The following is a 17,727-nucleotide window of genomic DNA, read 5'->3' as shown; positions in this document are numbered from 1 at the left end:
TTAATTTTTCTATATAAGATTTAGAAAATTATCAATTTAACCAAAAGAAGCATAACCAAAACTGCCATCTGGCGTCAAAATAAAGGTTTATGTTCAATTTTGTAATTAATGAAATTAGGATTTAAAAAACAGGTTTTTAAATAAATAAGGAACAAATATGAAACAATTTAATATTTTTTTATTGGTGACGGTGGGTTTCGATAAACTAAGTATGCAACAGAGTACATTGATTTCACAACTAAAGTTTTAAATTTTACATAAATCGAAAATTTCTGTGTTAAGTTTTGTTATTTAACAATATTTATGTACACGAAATTATATTAATTCTGAAGATTAAGATACGAAACACGTTAATAGTAATGTAATTAAATGATCAAAGTTAAGATTGGTGTTAAATTATAATATAACCAGATATTTGACTTCTTGAGTCCACATGATATGACTCCTTCTCTTCAAGGCGTTATTAAAAAAATATCCGTTATATTTCTAATTATTATTATTTATATCATTTTATGTTTAATATTCTTAAGCTAATATCACAATGGCCCGAGACAGTCAAGACTTCCAATATTTGTGCACATATTCTTATACTATGTTAGTTTGCCGGTTGCATAACTGCCTTGAAAAACTTGTATCCTATTGTATAGTAAGTGAAATAACTTTTATGCTATATAAATCTGAAAAATGTCTATTTCTATATATGAAAAATTCCTAAAATCGCACGAGCATTGGTTCTTAATTTTCTAATGGACATACAAATTACATGTAAAAACTTTCTACTTCATACTACAGATCATGTAAAGCACACATTTGTTTTACATAACTTTAAAAAAAATTGCAATCATTTTACAATGTGTATTTATATTTACAAATAATATATTTTAAGTATAGTTGCAAAAAGCGAAAACAGTGCCGTTATTAAATTAATGAAATTGAAAGGTATTTAATTTTTGTGTGATTATTCTTTTAAACAACAAAAGAATTTTATCTATGTTCTTTAAATAAATAATCATATATGTAAAGGCACTGCCTCATTTAATGTAATTTACACAATATGGATGGTAAGTACAATTCTTTCTTCAATGTACAAACACTTGATTTAATTTATGAATATTAAAAGTATGCACACAATAAAAAAATAGTATTCCACATATATGTTCAATCTGAAAACAATTTTCGATCTGAAACCAATTTTATTTTGTCTTAGGACATATTAGAGGAAAAATTATCTTATTAGAAAAATGTACAAATATGCAAATACTAAATTCATTAAGTAAATGTCAGTGTTATTAAAAAGATTTACAATATAATTTCATTTGTGTAATCAAATATAAACATAAACACTGATACAGATTATTTTTATCAATTGCATGTAGAAGATAGTGCCTTTTTTTGACTGTTTAAGATCTTAGCATGAAAGTAGTTTTTCATTTGTCAATTGACTTTTCTCAAAAAAAGCAGAAGTTGAAATTATTGAGCTAAGCTTAAAGTTATGTTCCCCGAACAAGATGGGTATTTTTTTTATATTATTCCAGGTACAATAACATATTTTCAATAATATAATATAAACATTATCATACATTCTATTTTTTGCTGTCATTATTGTATGTAAATTCAGGATTTGTAAAGAATACTCTTCCATTAATATTTTTAAACAACATATTATCAATAACAGTTGCAAAAATAATTGTATAACGACTTAATTGTTATTCCATTCTAGGTATTGGGAATGATGCGTAAGTTAAAACTACAATAAATATTTTATATTCAAATAACCAGTAATATCATAAAATTTGGAAAAATGTATAAAAAGTATGTTGATCAAACAAACGAATATTATAGAATGATTACACTGTTTCCGCTTGCTATTAAATCTGTCTTATGCACTGCTAATTGATTACATATTTAAACATGAAAAAATAACATTACCAATGTGTTTTATAATAATGGAAGTACTTTGTAGCAGTGTTTATGATGAATTGCTATGACAATCTCAAGTGTTTATACGTACAGCCTATCTATAATCTTACCTTAAACTTTTCAGACAATATATCCTGGCATACACAAGTTTAGTGTTATGCTATAATATGGATACAGCCAAGTGTTTATACAGTCGAGTGTTTCAGAATAAACATTATCAAATAACATTTTAAATTTTTACATTATTCTTAAACATTTGTGGGAATTACTTGAAAAGTCATAATTTACACTTTTATTACTAGTATGAAAGATGCTGTTAGGGTGAATCTAACAGAAAAGCCCGTGCACGTTCTGTCATTTTGCGCACACGCCCTCTGCTACTTATACTAATACGTGGTACATTTTCAGGTTCAGGACTTTCATCACTTTCTTCTGCATAATATCGACGCTTAATTTTACGTCGATTTCTAACTGGCATTGTATTGCTCTCATCACTTTCTTCATTATAGCGAGGTCGTTTTCCAGTTCTTCTTGAATTTTGTACAGTTTCTTGATTTTGTATTTCTCTTGTTCCACGAATTCTTCTTTGAGATCTTGATGATACAAAACCTTTTTCTGATTCTTCACTATCTGAATCCTGATTATTAATTTCATTTTGAGACTGTTCTTCTTCTTCTTCTTCTTCTTCTTCTTCATCCTCTTCTTCCTCTTCCTCTTCTTCCTCACTCTGACTTTCAATATTATTTCTTCCACTTTTTGTCGTGTTCTTCAAACTTTCATTATGTTCGGGCGTAGATGCTAATTTTCGTGATCTCGTTCTACTTCTATTAATAACTTCCTCTTCGCTTTCTTCATCTGACAATTCATTTGCAGAAAATGCTTCATCATCCTCATACTTATCATTCTTTGAGTTTTCGTAAAAGTTTAGCTTTGACTTTGACTTTACTTGTTTACTATTTCTGGTATTTTTCGCACGATTTTTCCGAGTTTGTTTTCCACGTCCACTGGGTGTATATACTTCCCCAGAATCACTATCAGCACTAACACTGGGTACCGTTTTTCTAGCTCGTGTCCTTCTTACAGGTACACTACCACTACTTTCACTTTCTGTGGAAGCTTCTGAGTCACTGGCTTCGCTTCCACTTTCTTTTGGTTTTTTAGGTACTGCAGATCTAGATATCCGAAGTTTTAGCGTAGGTCGTGTTGCAGTAGCAGAACGTTTCGTATGTCCATTTGTCATACGTGATGGCCCTATAAAATAAAAAAATGTTAATCAATGTTTTCTTTTCTTTTTTACATAGCTATGTGATTAATCTTTATTATTTTATAATATATTTATTATAATTTTATTATCATTATTTTATTCTTATTATTATCATATAATGTCAAGTTATTAATATCTATTCACATGTTTTCACTCTGCTCTCTGATAACATTCTATGTATTTATATATGTGTATGTGTATACTACAAAAACAATATATATATATATACCTGGTGCACACATGTTAGAATTATTCTTTTCCACTTCATCTAAATCATCATCCTCACTATTTATCTCATCATCATCATCCGAACAAGCAGATTTTGATTTTGAAGGTTCTACATATCATATCAATTGTTTAAAATTTATTCTAAATTTATCTAATTTATTTTATCAAATATTTTTAACTGATATAATGAAAGCATACCAGTGCCATTTGTTAACCGAACTTTGCCCCTTTTAGCTTTCCCTTTTGTATTTTTTGCATTATTATTGCGTCTTCTTGCAGATTTCCAGTTTGAAATAATTCTTCCCATATGCTCTTCAAACATGGCTGATAATCTTATTGTCATTGAATATATCTAGAATAAAGATTGTACCATTATCTTGTACAATACTTGTAATATTCTTCACATAATAATAAGTATGGCATACCCTTGATCGTTTGTTAGTATTATAATTTCTACTATTTGTAAATATTAACCGCATATCTTTGGCAAATTCTATAGGGGTTTCATAATTTCCTCCTAATAAATCCTCTTTTACCGTACGTAAATCCATTGGTGTATCTATAATTTGATGATAATCTGGGTGCTCTAATCTATCAACTGGTTCTCTATAAAAAATCAAATAAAAATTATTACGAAAAATATCCGTCTCGCATATGTATATTATGCGTATCAATATATTAATATTAATTTATTTTACCTGAAAGGAATAGAATCTTCACATTGCCATAACGTTTCTAATAATTGACGACATGCTACTTTCCAATCAGCTGATGCTTCTTGTGAACGTAAATTTCTGCTCGAGGTTGCTCTTTGAGTGCTAGTTGAAGGTCTATCCTTTGCATCTTCTACATCAACTTCCGATTCAGAAGAATGGTATGTGTCAACCAATTGGTGATAAACAGCCGGTACATCTAATTCTGTAGTTTCTCTGTATAAATGGAAGATAATATATTTTTATTAATTATATCTTGATAAAGTTAAAATAAAAAAAAAAGATATGTAAATGGTATTAAATTTTGTGAATAAATAAACTAGACCTTACTTTATAATACGTAGACATAGGTCAGTAACTATTCTTGCATGCTTTACTATTTGACTATGTGGTTCATTAAATTGTTCTGCATTTGTTGCTAAGTATCTGACATCAAACTGTGCGGATGTTATTCTTCGATAAAAATGGTTTTCAAAACGAGCTTTTATGGTTGTTAAATCAATAGGATATTCCACAACAAATGCATATGAAGGATATGCATTGAGATCAACAGGCGCCATAAAAGGTTCTGCAATTGCAAGGCTCATCACTTGATCTAGTCCACGTATAATTCTGCGGCATGTTGCTTCTCTATCTCCCATTGGCCATTCCTCTGCATGAGGCTGATATAGTATTGTACGTATCTCTTCTTGAAGCACAGGAACTGCACCTCCGAGTACTACTGGAAGTCCTGTAATACATAACACATTATACAAGGTATTAATATCGATAAAATGAATGCTTATATTCACACTGTGAATAAATTAAGATTTTATATTTTTCCAAAGTTTACCAGTTACTTTTTCCAATATTCTCCAAAAAATTTTTAATTGTTAAAACATTTGAACACACACATACTATTTTCATCAATTGGTTCAAGATCCCAAGGACTCATTCTCTCATATTCGCCATTATCCCATCTGACACGGAAACACATGAAAAACGATTCTGGAAAATCTTCGTCTAAAGGTTCCATTGATTGTATTTGACCCATCCACCATCCGTCATCAATCATGCAACGAAATCGGTCTCCTTCAGACCAACTACGTGCCAAAGCTGTGTCAAATGTTTGACGTAAAACTAAAAAATCTAACACATCAGCCATATCGTGATATTTAATAGTAAAATTTTCTCCTGTTAATTTTCCATATTCATCCATTAACGCCAACTTTAAACAGCATAGTCGAGGTGGACGTATTTCATACTTTATACCTACTACTTTTACAAATTCCTGTGCCTGCAGAATATCGAATGTTTTTCTAAGTAACTAATACTAATGTTCACAAAGTAAATTGAGAGAAAAAAATCTTACTCTTATATTGACTTTATTCCATGGTTCACATCGTGGACCAAGTTCATATACTTTTTTATTCCTAACAGCGTCTAAGTAGAATTGGTGACCTTGTCGAAAATATACTATTTCATCACCCATTTGAGGATAATATGGAGCTTTCCTTGGTATTATTTCGGTAAGCCATTCTGAAGGTCTAAAAACTTCTGGGATATCATCAATGCCAGTAGACAATGGAATATCCTTTAAATAAAAAGAAAATTTCGAAAGAGAAAAAATAATAAATTTATTTACAAAGAACGTTTTTACCTACCTTTTTTCTAGGACGTCTATTACGCCTTCTGTCCATATCACTTGGTGGTGTAAGAGATCGTTTTTTTACAGGTTTGCGTTTACTTCGCTTTGGTGGTTCTAAATTTAAACCATGATCTGCAATCCAATCTGAATATTCAGTACTAGACTCTGATGTGGAACTATCAGAACACAAATCTTCTTCATGAGCAGTAGAATCATTACTATTACTACTGGCTGAACTTCCTGTTGTTGCCGCATTATCGGGATTCTGTAAAGATTTACGAATTATATACAAATATAATTTGTATATAATTTGTTTAATGAAGTATATACAAATTATTAATTTGAATTAAAATTGTATAAAAAATACCTCGAACTCATCATCTTCTTGTTCTTCACTACGCATAGCTCTAGTTCTATATCCATGTCTAGTAGTTCTATTGCGTTTTCGATTTGCTATTCGACTACCTATATTACCTTCGGTATTGGCAGTATTCGATACTGGTTGTGGTCTTTTTCTCATTTCGCGTTTCAAATTTTCGAGTTCCATTTCTGCTGTTGCATGTCTATAAACATTATATCCTTATTTATGAATTTAAACTACTTATAGATATATTCGTGAAGAAGGAAGTAATTTATAATACAAAACATACAAAGTTTTAAATTGTGTTTCTCTAATAGCTGGATTCATGGGTCGAGCAAGAATAGGCTTATTCCAAGGTGTAGTATTATCTCTTTGCCAATTACCACTACTTTGTCGTACACCTTCAACATCTCCAACTCTTCTTAAACCAGACCTGCTTCCTCGCGGACTAGCCATTTGACGAACTGGTTGCTCTGCTGCATTTTCTTCTCTTTCATCAGCTGCATTTTCTGCATCAGCATTAATATTTTGTCTTTGTGCAAGAGCTTCAATTAACTGATCAATATTGGACCGTGGTTCTTGAGCTGGGAGTCCTTCTATAACTTCTTGCATCCCTACAAAATAAGATATATATCTTTTAAAACTTCAGGAAATATCAGATTATACAAAAAATAAACAATAATAAACAGTGTAGCGGCACTCGACAGGAAATTAAGACCCAGACGACGGTAGAGCAGTGGTTAGCAGCATTGGTTACAAAGGTTCCAAACCAGGTTCAAATCCCGGAACACGTAGTCCGATTTTTTTTCCACGATTCCTAACTGAGAACACTGCGACCTATACGTCAGGAACAGCACTATCATCACTACCTACACCCACCTCAAATTGGTGACCCCGACGTGATGATCTACAGTGAAAAGTGGTGACGACCGTGATAGCGCTGCCAAGACTTCGATCACCGCGAATCTAAGAGTGTGGAAACGGAGGCCTACTACGACCCCGCGGCGACCGTACGCTGAAATGCACGCACTGTACCGACAGGTATTCACCGCCACATCGAAGACTTCGCGCAACATCTGCACGGGCTTGACAACAAGCGACCGACGCTGTACTCTGCATCGAAACAACAAATCCGCAGATGCCGAACTCTTGCAACTGCACACGGAAGAAACGACGAGCGAAGTCGTACGTTATCACTGGTAAGGGGGTATTGTAGCGGCACTCGGCAGCAAACTAAGACCCGAACGACAGTAGAGCAGTGGTTAGCGCCGTTGGTTACGAACGTTCCAGACCAGGTTCAAATCCCAGCACACGTAGTCCATTTTTTCTCCACAAATCCTAACTGAGAAAGCAATCCAGCAGCGGTACCTCACAGCGACCTATACGCCAGGGGCAGCACTATCCTACCTACCACCGACCTACTATACACCTGAACAGAAATAAAATAATTTATGTACCTCCAGCACCTACTGCAATATTTGGTACTAATTGTTCTCCTCTACAGTTTTCTCTCCCAGGAACCAATCTTTGCAGAGCTGGAGGATAAGGATTTCCATCGACATCTACTAAAAATGGTGGAGGCATTAAATGAGGTGCAGTTTGCGTTTGTTCATCCAAAACATAATTATTTGCATCTCGTATTAAGGGTCTATAATCCGTATGGAAAAATAATTCTTTGGGTACCTATAGAAATATAAAATAGAGAATATACATTTCTAATGTGTTAATAGATATAACAATTATATAAAAACAAATGTACTTACTATTTTAAGTTTTTCCACACCAGATCCAAACCCATATATTAAAAGATGTCCATGAGAATCTGTTGCTGCTAACATTGTTCCATCTGGAGACCACTTTGCATCAAAAACAGCACCATTACCTTGCCCTTCAATAAAATTTTGAAAGCATGCTATCGGTTCTGTGTTCAGAACATCCCAAATTATAAGTTGCCCATCATGTCCAGCACTTAATATAACACGGGGATCTATGGGATGAGATTCTAACACAAAAACTTCATCTTTATGTCCACGTAAAATTTTCACCAGTTCACCTGATTTTGCATTCCATACTTTAAGACAACTATCATTTACAGCTGTAATAACCCACTCATCACTTACATCCCAACTAACCATAGTCACCTTAGCCTTTTTGTTAGAATCATCTTCTGTTTCTGATTCTCTAGAAATTATAAGAACAAAATAATATTTAGTCATTAATATTATATAGAAAAATATTCATAAAAAATATTCATAATACTTTAATTACCCAGGAAGTTTTGTAGTCATCAACAAACGTTTGTATATCCATTGTTGTTGTTCAAAATGCCAAACATTTGCAGTACCATCTTTAGAACCCGAAATAAATTTTAAACCATTATGTGCCCATTGAATACTATCAACTGTATCAGAATGTGCTTCCACCTCTAAAACTCTACATGGACCATCATCTCCTAACATTGCATACACTCTAACATGATGATCTGCAGAACCAGCAGCCATAAATGCACCACCAGGACTAAATGACGCACATATCATTTGTGCCTGACCAGGCCGCATTTTTTCATGGTATTGAATTGGTTTTGGCCTAAAAAAAAAAGATATAATGTTATTTTTCATTATGTACGGGATATAAATATTATTGAAACTTACTGAAAAACTGCTCTTTCATTGCCTTTCTTTGTATGAGACCAGAAAGCAACAGATCCATCTGTACTTGTAGAAACTAAATAATATACGCCATTACAAGATATAGGACAAAAATTTACAGATGTAATCATACCAGAGTGTCCAGATAGAACTGCAACCTGATAAAAAGTAATAAAAATGAATTTAACAAAATCAGTCTTTATAATAACATTAATTAACATTCTAATCAACTTACAGGAGACATTGTTTGGAAACACCAAACTCTTAATATTCGATCTAGGCTACCAGCAGCAAGTAAAGTGTTATCAAAATTTACTGCAATATCCATAATTTCAGCAGATGCTCCTCGAAAAGTTGCTAATAATCGCCCATCAATAGAACTCCATACTTTAACAAGTAAATCATCTGCACCAGTTATTATATATTTCCCAGTGCGATCAAAAAGAACACAATATACTGCAGATAAATGTCCTAATGTGTGTCTATACAACTGCATTTTATTGTAAAACTTTGTTGGTATTGCCTCTCGTCGACCTAGAGGCCCTGAATTCTCCCTTCCCTGAAGTACATGTACTATATAAAAAAGAAGTAACATAACAATAAAATGCTTTATGTACTGAAAAAATGATTGATATTAGCAATATTTATGTACCAAATCTAAACAAATAAATATTTTATTTACCTATATTAGGCACTGATAAACTATAAGGTGAAGCTAAAAATGGTTTTCCACCTAGTCTGCCAGAATATGAAATAATGCCATGCACTTGACGTTGGACATCTACAACAAATTTAAGATATTCATTCCAAAAGTCAAATAATTTCAATAATTACTTAAACATATTTATATCTTTTACTTTACCTTCGTGTGTACGTAACAAAGATTGTCTGCCAGCTCCAAGAAGGGATATCGCTCCTGGTATGCATGGCGGTACCTCTTTTTCCAATACTGGTCCAATTCTGGCACATATTTGTAATAAATGATTTGATCCAATATGAGAATATTTCTTTTCCTAAAACATTAGAATGTCTTTATAACTATCTTTTCATATCCTATTTTATAATATAATATCATTACAAATATATACGATCATACAATATAATGCAATCATTATATGTATTTTAGGATATCCAAATATTTGGATCACATATATTATATATACGAAGAGAAAGATGATAATTACGTTTTGCAATAAAACTAGTTCGCACTGTTAATTGAATTTTAAGTAATCTAAAGTAGTTCCTATTTGTAACCAATCAGAAGACAAACAAGCAAACGCAACCAATCCGAATAGCCGACTCGTCACACGATACTAGTTTCTATAAATAAGGTCTGAGCATGAGATATATTCATTGATCAGTGCATGCAAGATGGCCGGAAGTTAATGCTTATTGGTTGAAAGCAATATGGTGGGAGAATCTTGTGCAACAGCAACATAGGATCAGAGAAGTGGAGGAGGAAGAAGGGTTGAGGAGTGGGACAGAAAAGGGGTAGCACCCTATTAGGGGTACTTGATACACTGGCATTTGACTAGCTTACGACGTAACAAAAATTTATCATAATGTTATTTCGAAAAATAACCTATTTATTTCATCATATATGATGAATTATTATACACAAAATAAAATTCCTTCCTGAAATATTAATCTTACTTACCAACTCTTCAAAGGTTTGATTATGTACATGCCCTCCCCAATCTAGTCTTTGCGGCAAAACCTATAAAAAAATAAAAAAATCATAAAAATAAGTCGATCGATCGATCGATCACACTCGAGATAAAATTGTGCCAATTTGTCGAACGTCAAGGTCGCCGACCTTGAAATTCTAATGTTTTGACAAGCAGAAACCACGTGCAAACCATGTGGAGCCGATGGGTATGTATAGTGTCACCCCGGCAAAACGTCAACTCAGACCAATCGTCTTACCTTAGCTCGCTCCAATTCACGCTTCAACACCTAGAACGTACGTTGTTCATCATAATATGTTACAACGAAATTTCATGGATTTTAATTCAATAATACTTACGTCTGCGGCTTCGCGACAAGGTCCCGCCGCTAAGAATTTAGCAATTAGGAAGTACAGCTCTGTAAGAAAGAACGCTGTTTAGGAATGAACCGCACGCCTCGCTTCGTTGCGGATAGTAAGGGCGCTTATCGCTCCCATTCTTTACCTGGTGCTATTGCAGTCTCGTTCTTCGTTACGCTGCCCTCCATTTCGCCTGATCAATCGTTTATTATTCACTCACAGAGAAAGAGAAACATTTGCTTTTTAGGGTCATAGCGCGGTAGTAACCATTTCAGATTTCATTTTCTCTCGCGAGGTCTCGACCGCGAGACGCACACGCACGCTCACCTCCTCAACGGAAAGTAGTCCCCCCCCCTACCCGATTGTCGACACAACGTACCATATTATTCAGGAACGTAACTTGCCTCCCAAAACCCTGTATAATTTTATTTTCATTTGAACCGCTTTAGGAGAACGAAACACTTTCCTCTTCTCTTTCACATTTCAATAAAGAGTGAAATTAGATAACTAATTTTCACGTTACTATCATAGACATTAATTTGATATGTTCGAAATTTTCATTACGATAAAACGCATTTGTGGATGATATCTGCACCATGTAACGCGGTTTATTTGAAATTAAAAATACAGTGACGGTAACCGCAATTGTAAGAAATATAAAAAAAGTAGACAATCTTGATTTAAAGGTGACATAAACTAAAGTAGGTTATCAAATGAAGTTTGTTATTGTTATTGTTATTATATGTTGATAAATATGGATTAATTATTATTAATTATAGGCTTTGGTAGAGGAATGGAAAGAAATTTTTACTTAAAACACAACTTTCATAATTCTACAGCGATTCGAGTTAAACAATAAATAATGACCATGAAAACTGCTGTTAATAAAAGGATGATAATGTCCTTATATAATTTTTACTGTGTTTTATTTAAATTTTATATACTGCTGTAAGACATGAACGTGTTAAATTAATTTTTTAATTTTAATCATATCATTACTTTAATACTACGATAATATTTTTGCACTTATTTTGTAATATGATATAACAGAAATTTTCATGCATTATGAAATCGAATTCTGCTTGTATCTTTTTTAGACAAAACTAATTAAAATATTATTATTTGATATTATTATATATATTTAAATACTTACATATATTTAGGAGGAATAAAAACATAATGTGCATTTTTTCACAAAAGCTAAAACTTCAAGATGGATGCTAGGTAACTCGAATAAACTCGAAATATCGATGTGTAACGATATGTATATACACATTTGTGTAATGTATGTGAATGTGTGTGTATGTATGTATGCAATACCACGTATGTAACTTTTCGAAAGTTTTTAGAATTCTCGAAAAAATTGCTAATGCATATGAACTATTATATTGATATATATCTTACAAAAATAAAGAATATTATGTAACAAATTGTTATAATTTTTGAAGACGATAAATGTGTTCCAAAATTCTAATACGGTTAAATGTCGACGTGTCAATAGAATGATGATTTTAGTATTATTTTTTCATAAAACATGACATATTGTTAAGTATTATTTAACACTATCATTATTAAAAATTACACAGTTACAAATTTATATTAAATCATACACATCATTCGATTTATGAGATATTATGGCAACTGATATATTAAAGATTTAAAAAATGGCTAAACATGTAAAATTAGTTTAAATTATATGTAAATATTAAAATTATATAATTTAAATTTGTATAATATTTATCAACTTTTATATAGAGAAATCTCTTTTTAACATATCTTATTTATTACTATTGTAAAACAATTTGGTTAGGACTTTAAATATTGTACTTGAAACTTTGTGAACAATGTCATGGATAAGAGACAATACTCTAAATTGGTTTCAACATTTGGCTATAAGAATTTTAAGAACTGGACATATTCCTAAGCATGTAGCATTTATAATGGATGGTAATAGACGCTATGCAAGTAAAAATGGAATAGAAAAAATAGAAGGACATACAAAAGGGTGTGTACTAGTAAAAAAATATCGCATGTAAATGTAGCTTTCACATTTTATTTTTGTCTATTTTATGTATTTTATGTATGTTGTATATTAAATGCAAATTGTAATTTTTAAGATTTGATAAGTTTGCTGAAACTTTACAATGGTGTACAGATCTTGGTATACAAGAAGTAACATTTTATGCATTTAGTATTGAAAATTTTAAAAGGAAACGAGAGGAAGTAAATGGGCTTCTAAATCTTGCAGAACAAAAATTCCAGAGATTATTGGATGAAAAGTATGTTGAAACATGTTTTATCTATAAAACAGTTTATTTAATATTTGTGTAAATATAATATCATGTAACAAATATTTGAATATAGGGATAAAATACGAAAACATGGATTATGTGTCCGTATAATTGGTAATTTGTCGCTATTACCTCAAAATATACAAGAATTGATAGCAGAAACTATGATTCTTACTAAAGAACATAATAAAGGATTTCTCAATATTGCATTTGCTTATACATGTAAGTGTACTTAAAAAAACCTTTATACATTAAAATATCAAACATTATTTTTGCTACACTCAATTAAATAATGTAATATAAATATTATTAACTTTTATATTTTTCTACCTTCTTTCATATATAATATTTTAGCAAGAGATGAAATTACACATGCTATTAAAGATGTAATCGAAGGTGTTCAAAATGGCGATATTCTTTCTGAAGATATTGATGAAAATTTGATTTCCAACTGTTTATATACTAATTATTCACCAAATCCAGATTTATTAATTCGTACTTCTGGAGAAGTTAGATTTAGTGACTTTCTTATGTGGCAAGTAAGTTTAAAGATTATAGGCTAATTCTTGGTTTTTCCTTCGCTTTTCTAAATACATTGTTATTTAATAAATTTCAGATATCAAATACATGCATTTATTTTACCACTGTTTTATGGCCAGAATTTAATCTGTGGGAATTTCTCAATGCAATATTTTATTACCAAAGATGTTATTCTGATATACAAAAAGTAATAAAAATGCAAAATATGAAGCAAATAATACAAAATAGTAGACAATCAACATACATAGACAAATTACATCATAAAAGACAAATAACACTTGAAAGAATATATTTGTCAAACATTTAATATATGTATTGAAAAAACAAATATGATTAAGATTAATTATGATCATTAAAGTTTATATAACATTATAAATCTATGTAAACATACTTTTTTTTAGAAATTTACATTTATGTATATACTTCAAAAATATTTTTGTACTTTTCTTTTTAAATGCTATAATACTATTCAAATACGTGTAAGTATTGAAAATCTATAAGTCTTCTTCTATTCTTGTATATAGAAAAATGTATTAATATATGTATATTAATATATGTATATAATAATATATGTATATTTTTTCATATTAAGTAAATTTTTTTTAAAAATAAATATAATGTACATAATGATAAAAAATATCAGACAAAAATAGAAATGTTATGCATATACATAAATTCATTCTTTTATTTCATTTTGTTGTTTTACAAATTTGTATATATTTATACTGTATATATATATATTTATAAAATTCGTATTTAAGATATTTTTCTGAAATATCTTATATACCAAGCCTGCTGCAGTATATTAAATATTTGGCTTAATTTTAATAGTTTCCCCATTCTTTTTAAATATATTATTTCCATACATTATATATGATTTTGTTAATAAGATTTTTTTATACTTGAAAATATTCAAAATTAAGAGCTTCAGTCTGTTAGAAAGATTATAAAGCATACATTTACTAAATAAATATAATGTATCACATAAATATAACCAGGCACATTATTAGTATAATTCTTCTGAAATAGAAACATACAAAGTTACATTATTGCATTTCGAGGTTCATATAGTCTGTAAGCATATTATGTTCCATAATCACGTTTTAACAGCATAAAGATAAGTAATATACAATATATACAATAAGTTGTATGTTCATGAATGTATAATATATTTGTAAAAATTAAAACATTTAGAATTTATTTCAAATAAATATTTTATTAATGGTCAAGAAAATAATAAAATATATATTGGTTAAATAAATAAAACTTGATAATATAGTAAAATAATATAATGCTGAACCTGATAAAATTTTAACTATTTTGTTTATATAGTTCCATTTAAACATTAATTAAAATAAAATTAGTGAATATAAATAATTTTTTGTTAGTTGTTATTCAGAGCTATAAGGTAGATACCATCTAGCAGACGGATGTCTTTGTCTTGCTAAGAAAGATTGTTCCTGACTTGCTGAACTTAAGGCTGCAAGCCGTTGATCAACTGCCAGTTTCATTTAAACATTAATTAAAATAAAATCAGCGAATATAAATAATTTTTTGTTAGTTGTTATTTAGAGTTATAAGGCGGATGCCGTCTAGCAGATGGTTGTCTTTGCCTTGCTAAAAAAGATTGTCCCTGACTTGCTGAACTTAAGGCTGCAAGCCGATGATCAATTGCTTCTCTATGACAAGTTAAACCTAAGCGATAAAATGCAGATATCATTAACTTTTCTTCCATTTCTTTAATTAACTTAGATTCTTTCAAAGAACGTTCCATATCCTCCATAATTTTACGTTGCTCTAAAATTTGATTCCTCAAAACAGCTACCTCATTAGGAGATGAATTGTTTTGTTTAGGATCTAAACTTTTTATTACACTTTTTGCTTTTTCAACATATTTTTTGTAACGCTCCTCTAGTGCAGCATTTTCATACTCTCTGCGTGTTAACTTTTCCTGTAATGCAAAAGCTTTCTGCTTTTGTGCTTGTAATGCATTTTCCCGTTCTTCGACTTGTAAAATTAAACGTTCCTTCTCTGCTTGTAGTTTTCCTAGTTCATCTTGTAGCTGTGTTATCTTTTGTCCTAAATTGATATCAGTTTTATTGTCTCCGCTTAATTGACTGCCCAATGCTTCTTCCAATCTATTTTCTAATTCAATTATTCTTTGATTAGCTTTGCGATTTTTACCTCTAAGTATATTCAATCTTTCCTCTGAATCTTCTAATAGTGCTTGAACTGTTGGTAATTTATCCTCATTTCCTTTCTGTTTAAGTTTCAACATTTTATTTTCAAGTTGTAAACAAACTAGTTTTTCTTTAATTTCAAGAGGAATCATTTCCGTATTTGCAACAGTACTGTCAGTAGTAGGTTTTGCTATATTTTCTGCTGCTTGCAATTGTGTGCATTTCAATTCCTCATTTGTTTCTTTTAAAGCATCTCTTTCTACAATTAATCTATCTCTTTCTCTTTGTAAAGTGCTTAATTTTGCTTCCATTTTTTTTCCTTCAAATTCAAGTTTGTCACATTTATTAGTTTGTTCATCCAATTTATGATGTGCTTCAGCAAGTTGTTGTTTACAAAGTTCTAAATGATTACGGAGCATTGTAGTCCGTTTTGATTCCTCTTCGTAATCTATTTTGGATTGTAGATACTCTAAATTCTTATCTTCTAACATTTTAACTTGTCTTTTTAAATCACTCAAATCTTCCATTTTCTTTTTGTATGATTCTATTGTCTGTTCATACTTTGCTACTTTATCTGCAGTTTCTCTTAATGCATCTATCTCATCTTTCAGGTGATTAGCCTCATCAGCTGCTTTTTGTAAATCTTCTTGCCTAGATTGTAATTCTAATACTTCCTTTTCTAATAGCTCTACCTTTAGTCTATAATCATCTCTAGATGTTTCTACTTTAAATAATTCATCTTTCAATGCTTCTAATTGTTTTCTAAGACCAGAATATCTTAAGATAGAACCAGACTCTTCTGGATTTTCAAATTCATCCAATCTTTCTTGAAGCTTTTTATTTTCTGTCACTAATGCTGCTTTTTCTTCTTGTAAAAGCGAAAGTTGTTGATCGAGTTCATGACATTTTTGTGCTAATTGTTCTTTCATATCAACAGTTACTTGAAGTTCTGCTAATAATCTTTGCTGAGTACCATCAGCTACATCCAAAGATTCAAAATTAAGGCTAGTACCTAAACTTAATCTTGGTCCATGCATATTACTTTCTAATTCTTGAATGCTCTGCATAATTGCTTGCTGAACAGTTTCTTCCATTCCCATAATTCTTGTTATATATTGTTGTTTCTGATTGCAGTTAACTGCACAACCAAGAATTAACTGTAATAAACGATGCAGTTCATAGTTATCACAGTGTTCTCCAATTTTAGTTGCATCGGGTTTAATGTAACCTGATAACTGTTGATTTAAACATTCTATATAATATTCCATTATAGCCTCAACAATTTTTTTAAGATTACTAACTTTTAATCGCCAGTTAGAACTAACATCTGTTTTAATTTTCGCTCTCCAAGCAGCAGTAAACCACTCGGGAGCAATTTGAGCTAAGACATCTGCTAAAGCAACACCATCACTTATATCTTCTGCTGTGGAATGAGGAGCTTGAAGATCAAATGTATCTAACCATTTAATTAAATTATTTAATTGCTGATCATCCATTGTTGTATCTACTTACGAACGTATCGATTAAATCGTAAAAATACCTATACAAGCTCTGTCATATATGACAGTTTTATGATAGACGTTAATCCTTTTAAGTTCTCAGCTTAAAAACTTATTATTTACCTCTTGAGTAATTAATGTAGAGGCTAGGAGTACTTTGACCATTTCTGCATCATTTATTGGTATCGTGTATTAACTTATTTTCAACAAAAATGTTTTACAAATTGTACCAAAACGTTATTTTGACGTTATTTTGACATTCCTTTACGAAAAAAAGTAGAAGTACTAGGCTATCTTGAGATATTTTCGTTTTTAGTTAATTTTGTTGTAAACTTAAGGAAACCACATTTTATTTTTAAGAAAATGTTGGTAACAGTTGTACTACCAATCATATAACACAGAAGAATCTATTCATTGAAATATTTCATGA

At 30.7% G+C, this 17,727-nt stretch overlaps 3 protein-coding genes across 7 annotated transcripts; 1 reads left to right on the top strand and 2 right to left on the bottom strand.

Annotated features, from left to right (window-relative positions):
* Nucleotides 1–158: 158 nt before the first annotated feature.
* On the bottom strand, nt 159–11,540 carry LOC126869165 (PH-interacting protein). The gene is made up of 22 exons (XM_050625353.1): nt 10,933–11,540; nt 10,788–10,846; nt 10,688–10,717; nt 10,419–10,478; nt 9,624–9,774; nt 9,444–9,542; nt 8,997–9,334; nt 8,765–8,919; nt 8,382–8,699; nt 7,877–8,294; nt 7,571–7,796; nt 6,403–6,727; nt 6,120–6,315; nt 5,769–6,017; nt 5,477–5,698; nt 5,023–5,401; nt 4,456–4,855; nt 4,111–4,341; nt 3,838–4,018; nt 3,611–3,764; nt 3,414–3,521; nt 159–3,171 (listed from the first exon to the last, which is right to left on the bottom strand). The coding sequence occupies exons 1-22, from the start codon at nt 10,973–10,975 to the stop codon at nt 2,237–2,239; spliced, it is 5,277 nt and encodes a 1,758-aa protein (XP_050481310.1). The 5' UTR covers nt 10,976–11,540; the 3' UTR covers nt 159–2,236.
* A 488-nt stretch (nt 11,541–12,028) lies between these two features.
* Nucleotides 12,029–14,101, top strand: LOC126869175 (dehydrodolichyl diphosphate synthase complex subunit DHDDS). Of its 4 annotated transcripts, none has more exons than XM_050625379.1 (6): nt 12,029–12,110; nt 12,598–12,819; nt 12,905–13,066; nt 13,152–13,300; nt 13,433–13,617; nt 13,695–14,101. In XM_050625379.1, the coding sequence occupies exons 2-6, from the start codon at nt 12,632–12,634 to the stop codon at nt 13,923–13,925; spliced, it is 915 nt and encodes a 304-aa protein (XP_050481336.1). In that variant the 5' UTR covers nt 12,029–12,110; nt 12,598–12,631; the 3' UTR covers nt 13,926–14,101. The 4 variants fall into 4 exon arrangements, with proteins under 4 accessions (XP_050481336.1, XP_050481335.1, XP_050481334.1 ...); XM_050625378.1 differs by having other exon boundaries at nt 12,053–12,331; XM_050625377.1 differs by having other exon boundaries at nt 12,053–12,485.
* A 508-nt stretch (nt 14,102–14,609) lies between these two features.
* LOC126869169 (protein Hook homolog 3) lies at nt 14,610–17,602 on the bottom strand. Of its 2 annotated transcripts, XM_050625368.1 has the most exons (2): nt 17,100–17,602; nt 14,610–17,033 (listed from the first exon to the last, which is right to left on the bottom strand). In XM_050625368.1, exons 1-2 carry the CDS (start codon nt 17,292–17,294, stop codon nt 15,183–15,185), a joined length of 2,046 nt encoding a protein of 681 aa, XP_050481325.1. In that variant the 5' UTR covers nt 17,295–17,602; the 3' UTR covers nt 14,610–15,182. The 2 variants fall into 2 exon arrangements, with proteins under 2 accessions (XP_050481325.1, XP_050481324.1); XM_050625367.1 differs by having other exon boundaries at nt 14,610–17,601.
* Between the last annotated feature and the right edge of the window lie 125 nt (nt 17,603–17,727).

The sequence above is a fragment of the Bombus huntii genome, chromosome 9, assembly GCF_024542735.1.
Source record: "Bombus huntii isolate Logan2020A chromosome 9, iyBomHunt1.1, whole genome shotgun sequence".
NCBI classification, from domain to species: domain Eukaryota; kingdom Metazoa; phylum Arthropoda; class Insecta; order Hymenoptera; family Apidae; genus Bombus; species Bombus huntii.
This window is presented reverse-complemented; position numbering and strand designations above follow the sequence as displayed.

Excerpts from the sequence above, each read along its gene's own strand:
- LOC126869165 (XM_050625353.1), bottom strand. The coding sequence starts at position 10,975 with ATGGAGGGCAGCGTAACGAAGAACGAGACTGCAATAGCACCAG. Across the intron at positions 6,316-6,402 it reads GAAACACAATTTAAAACTTT|ACATGCAACAGCAGAAATGG; the intron begins GTATGTTTTGTA and ends TAATGTTTATAG. Across the intron at positions 6,018-6,119 it reads AAGAAGATGATGAGTTCGAG|AATCCCGATAATGCGGCAAC; the intron begins GTATTTTTTATA and ends AAATCTTTACAG.
- LOC126869175 (XM_050625379.1), top strand. The coding sequence starts at position 12,632 with ATGTCATGGATAAGAGACAATACTCTAAATTGGTTTCAACATTTGGCT. Across the intron at positions 12,820-12,904 it reads CTAGTAAAAAAATATCGCAT|ATTTGATAAGTTTGCTGAAA; the intron begins GTAAATGTAGCT and ends GTAATTTTTAAG. Across the intron at positions 13,067-13,151 it reads CAGAGATTATTGGATGAAAA|GGATAAAATACGAAAACATG; the intron begins GTATGTTGAAAC and ends ATTTGAATATAG.
- LOC126869169 (XM_050625367.1), bottom strand. The coding sequence starts at position 17,294 with ATGGATGATCAGCAATTAAATAATTTAATTAAATGGTTAGATACATTT.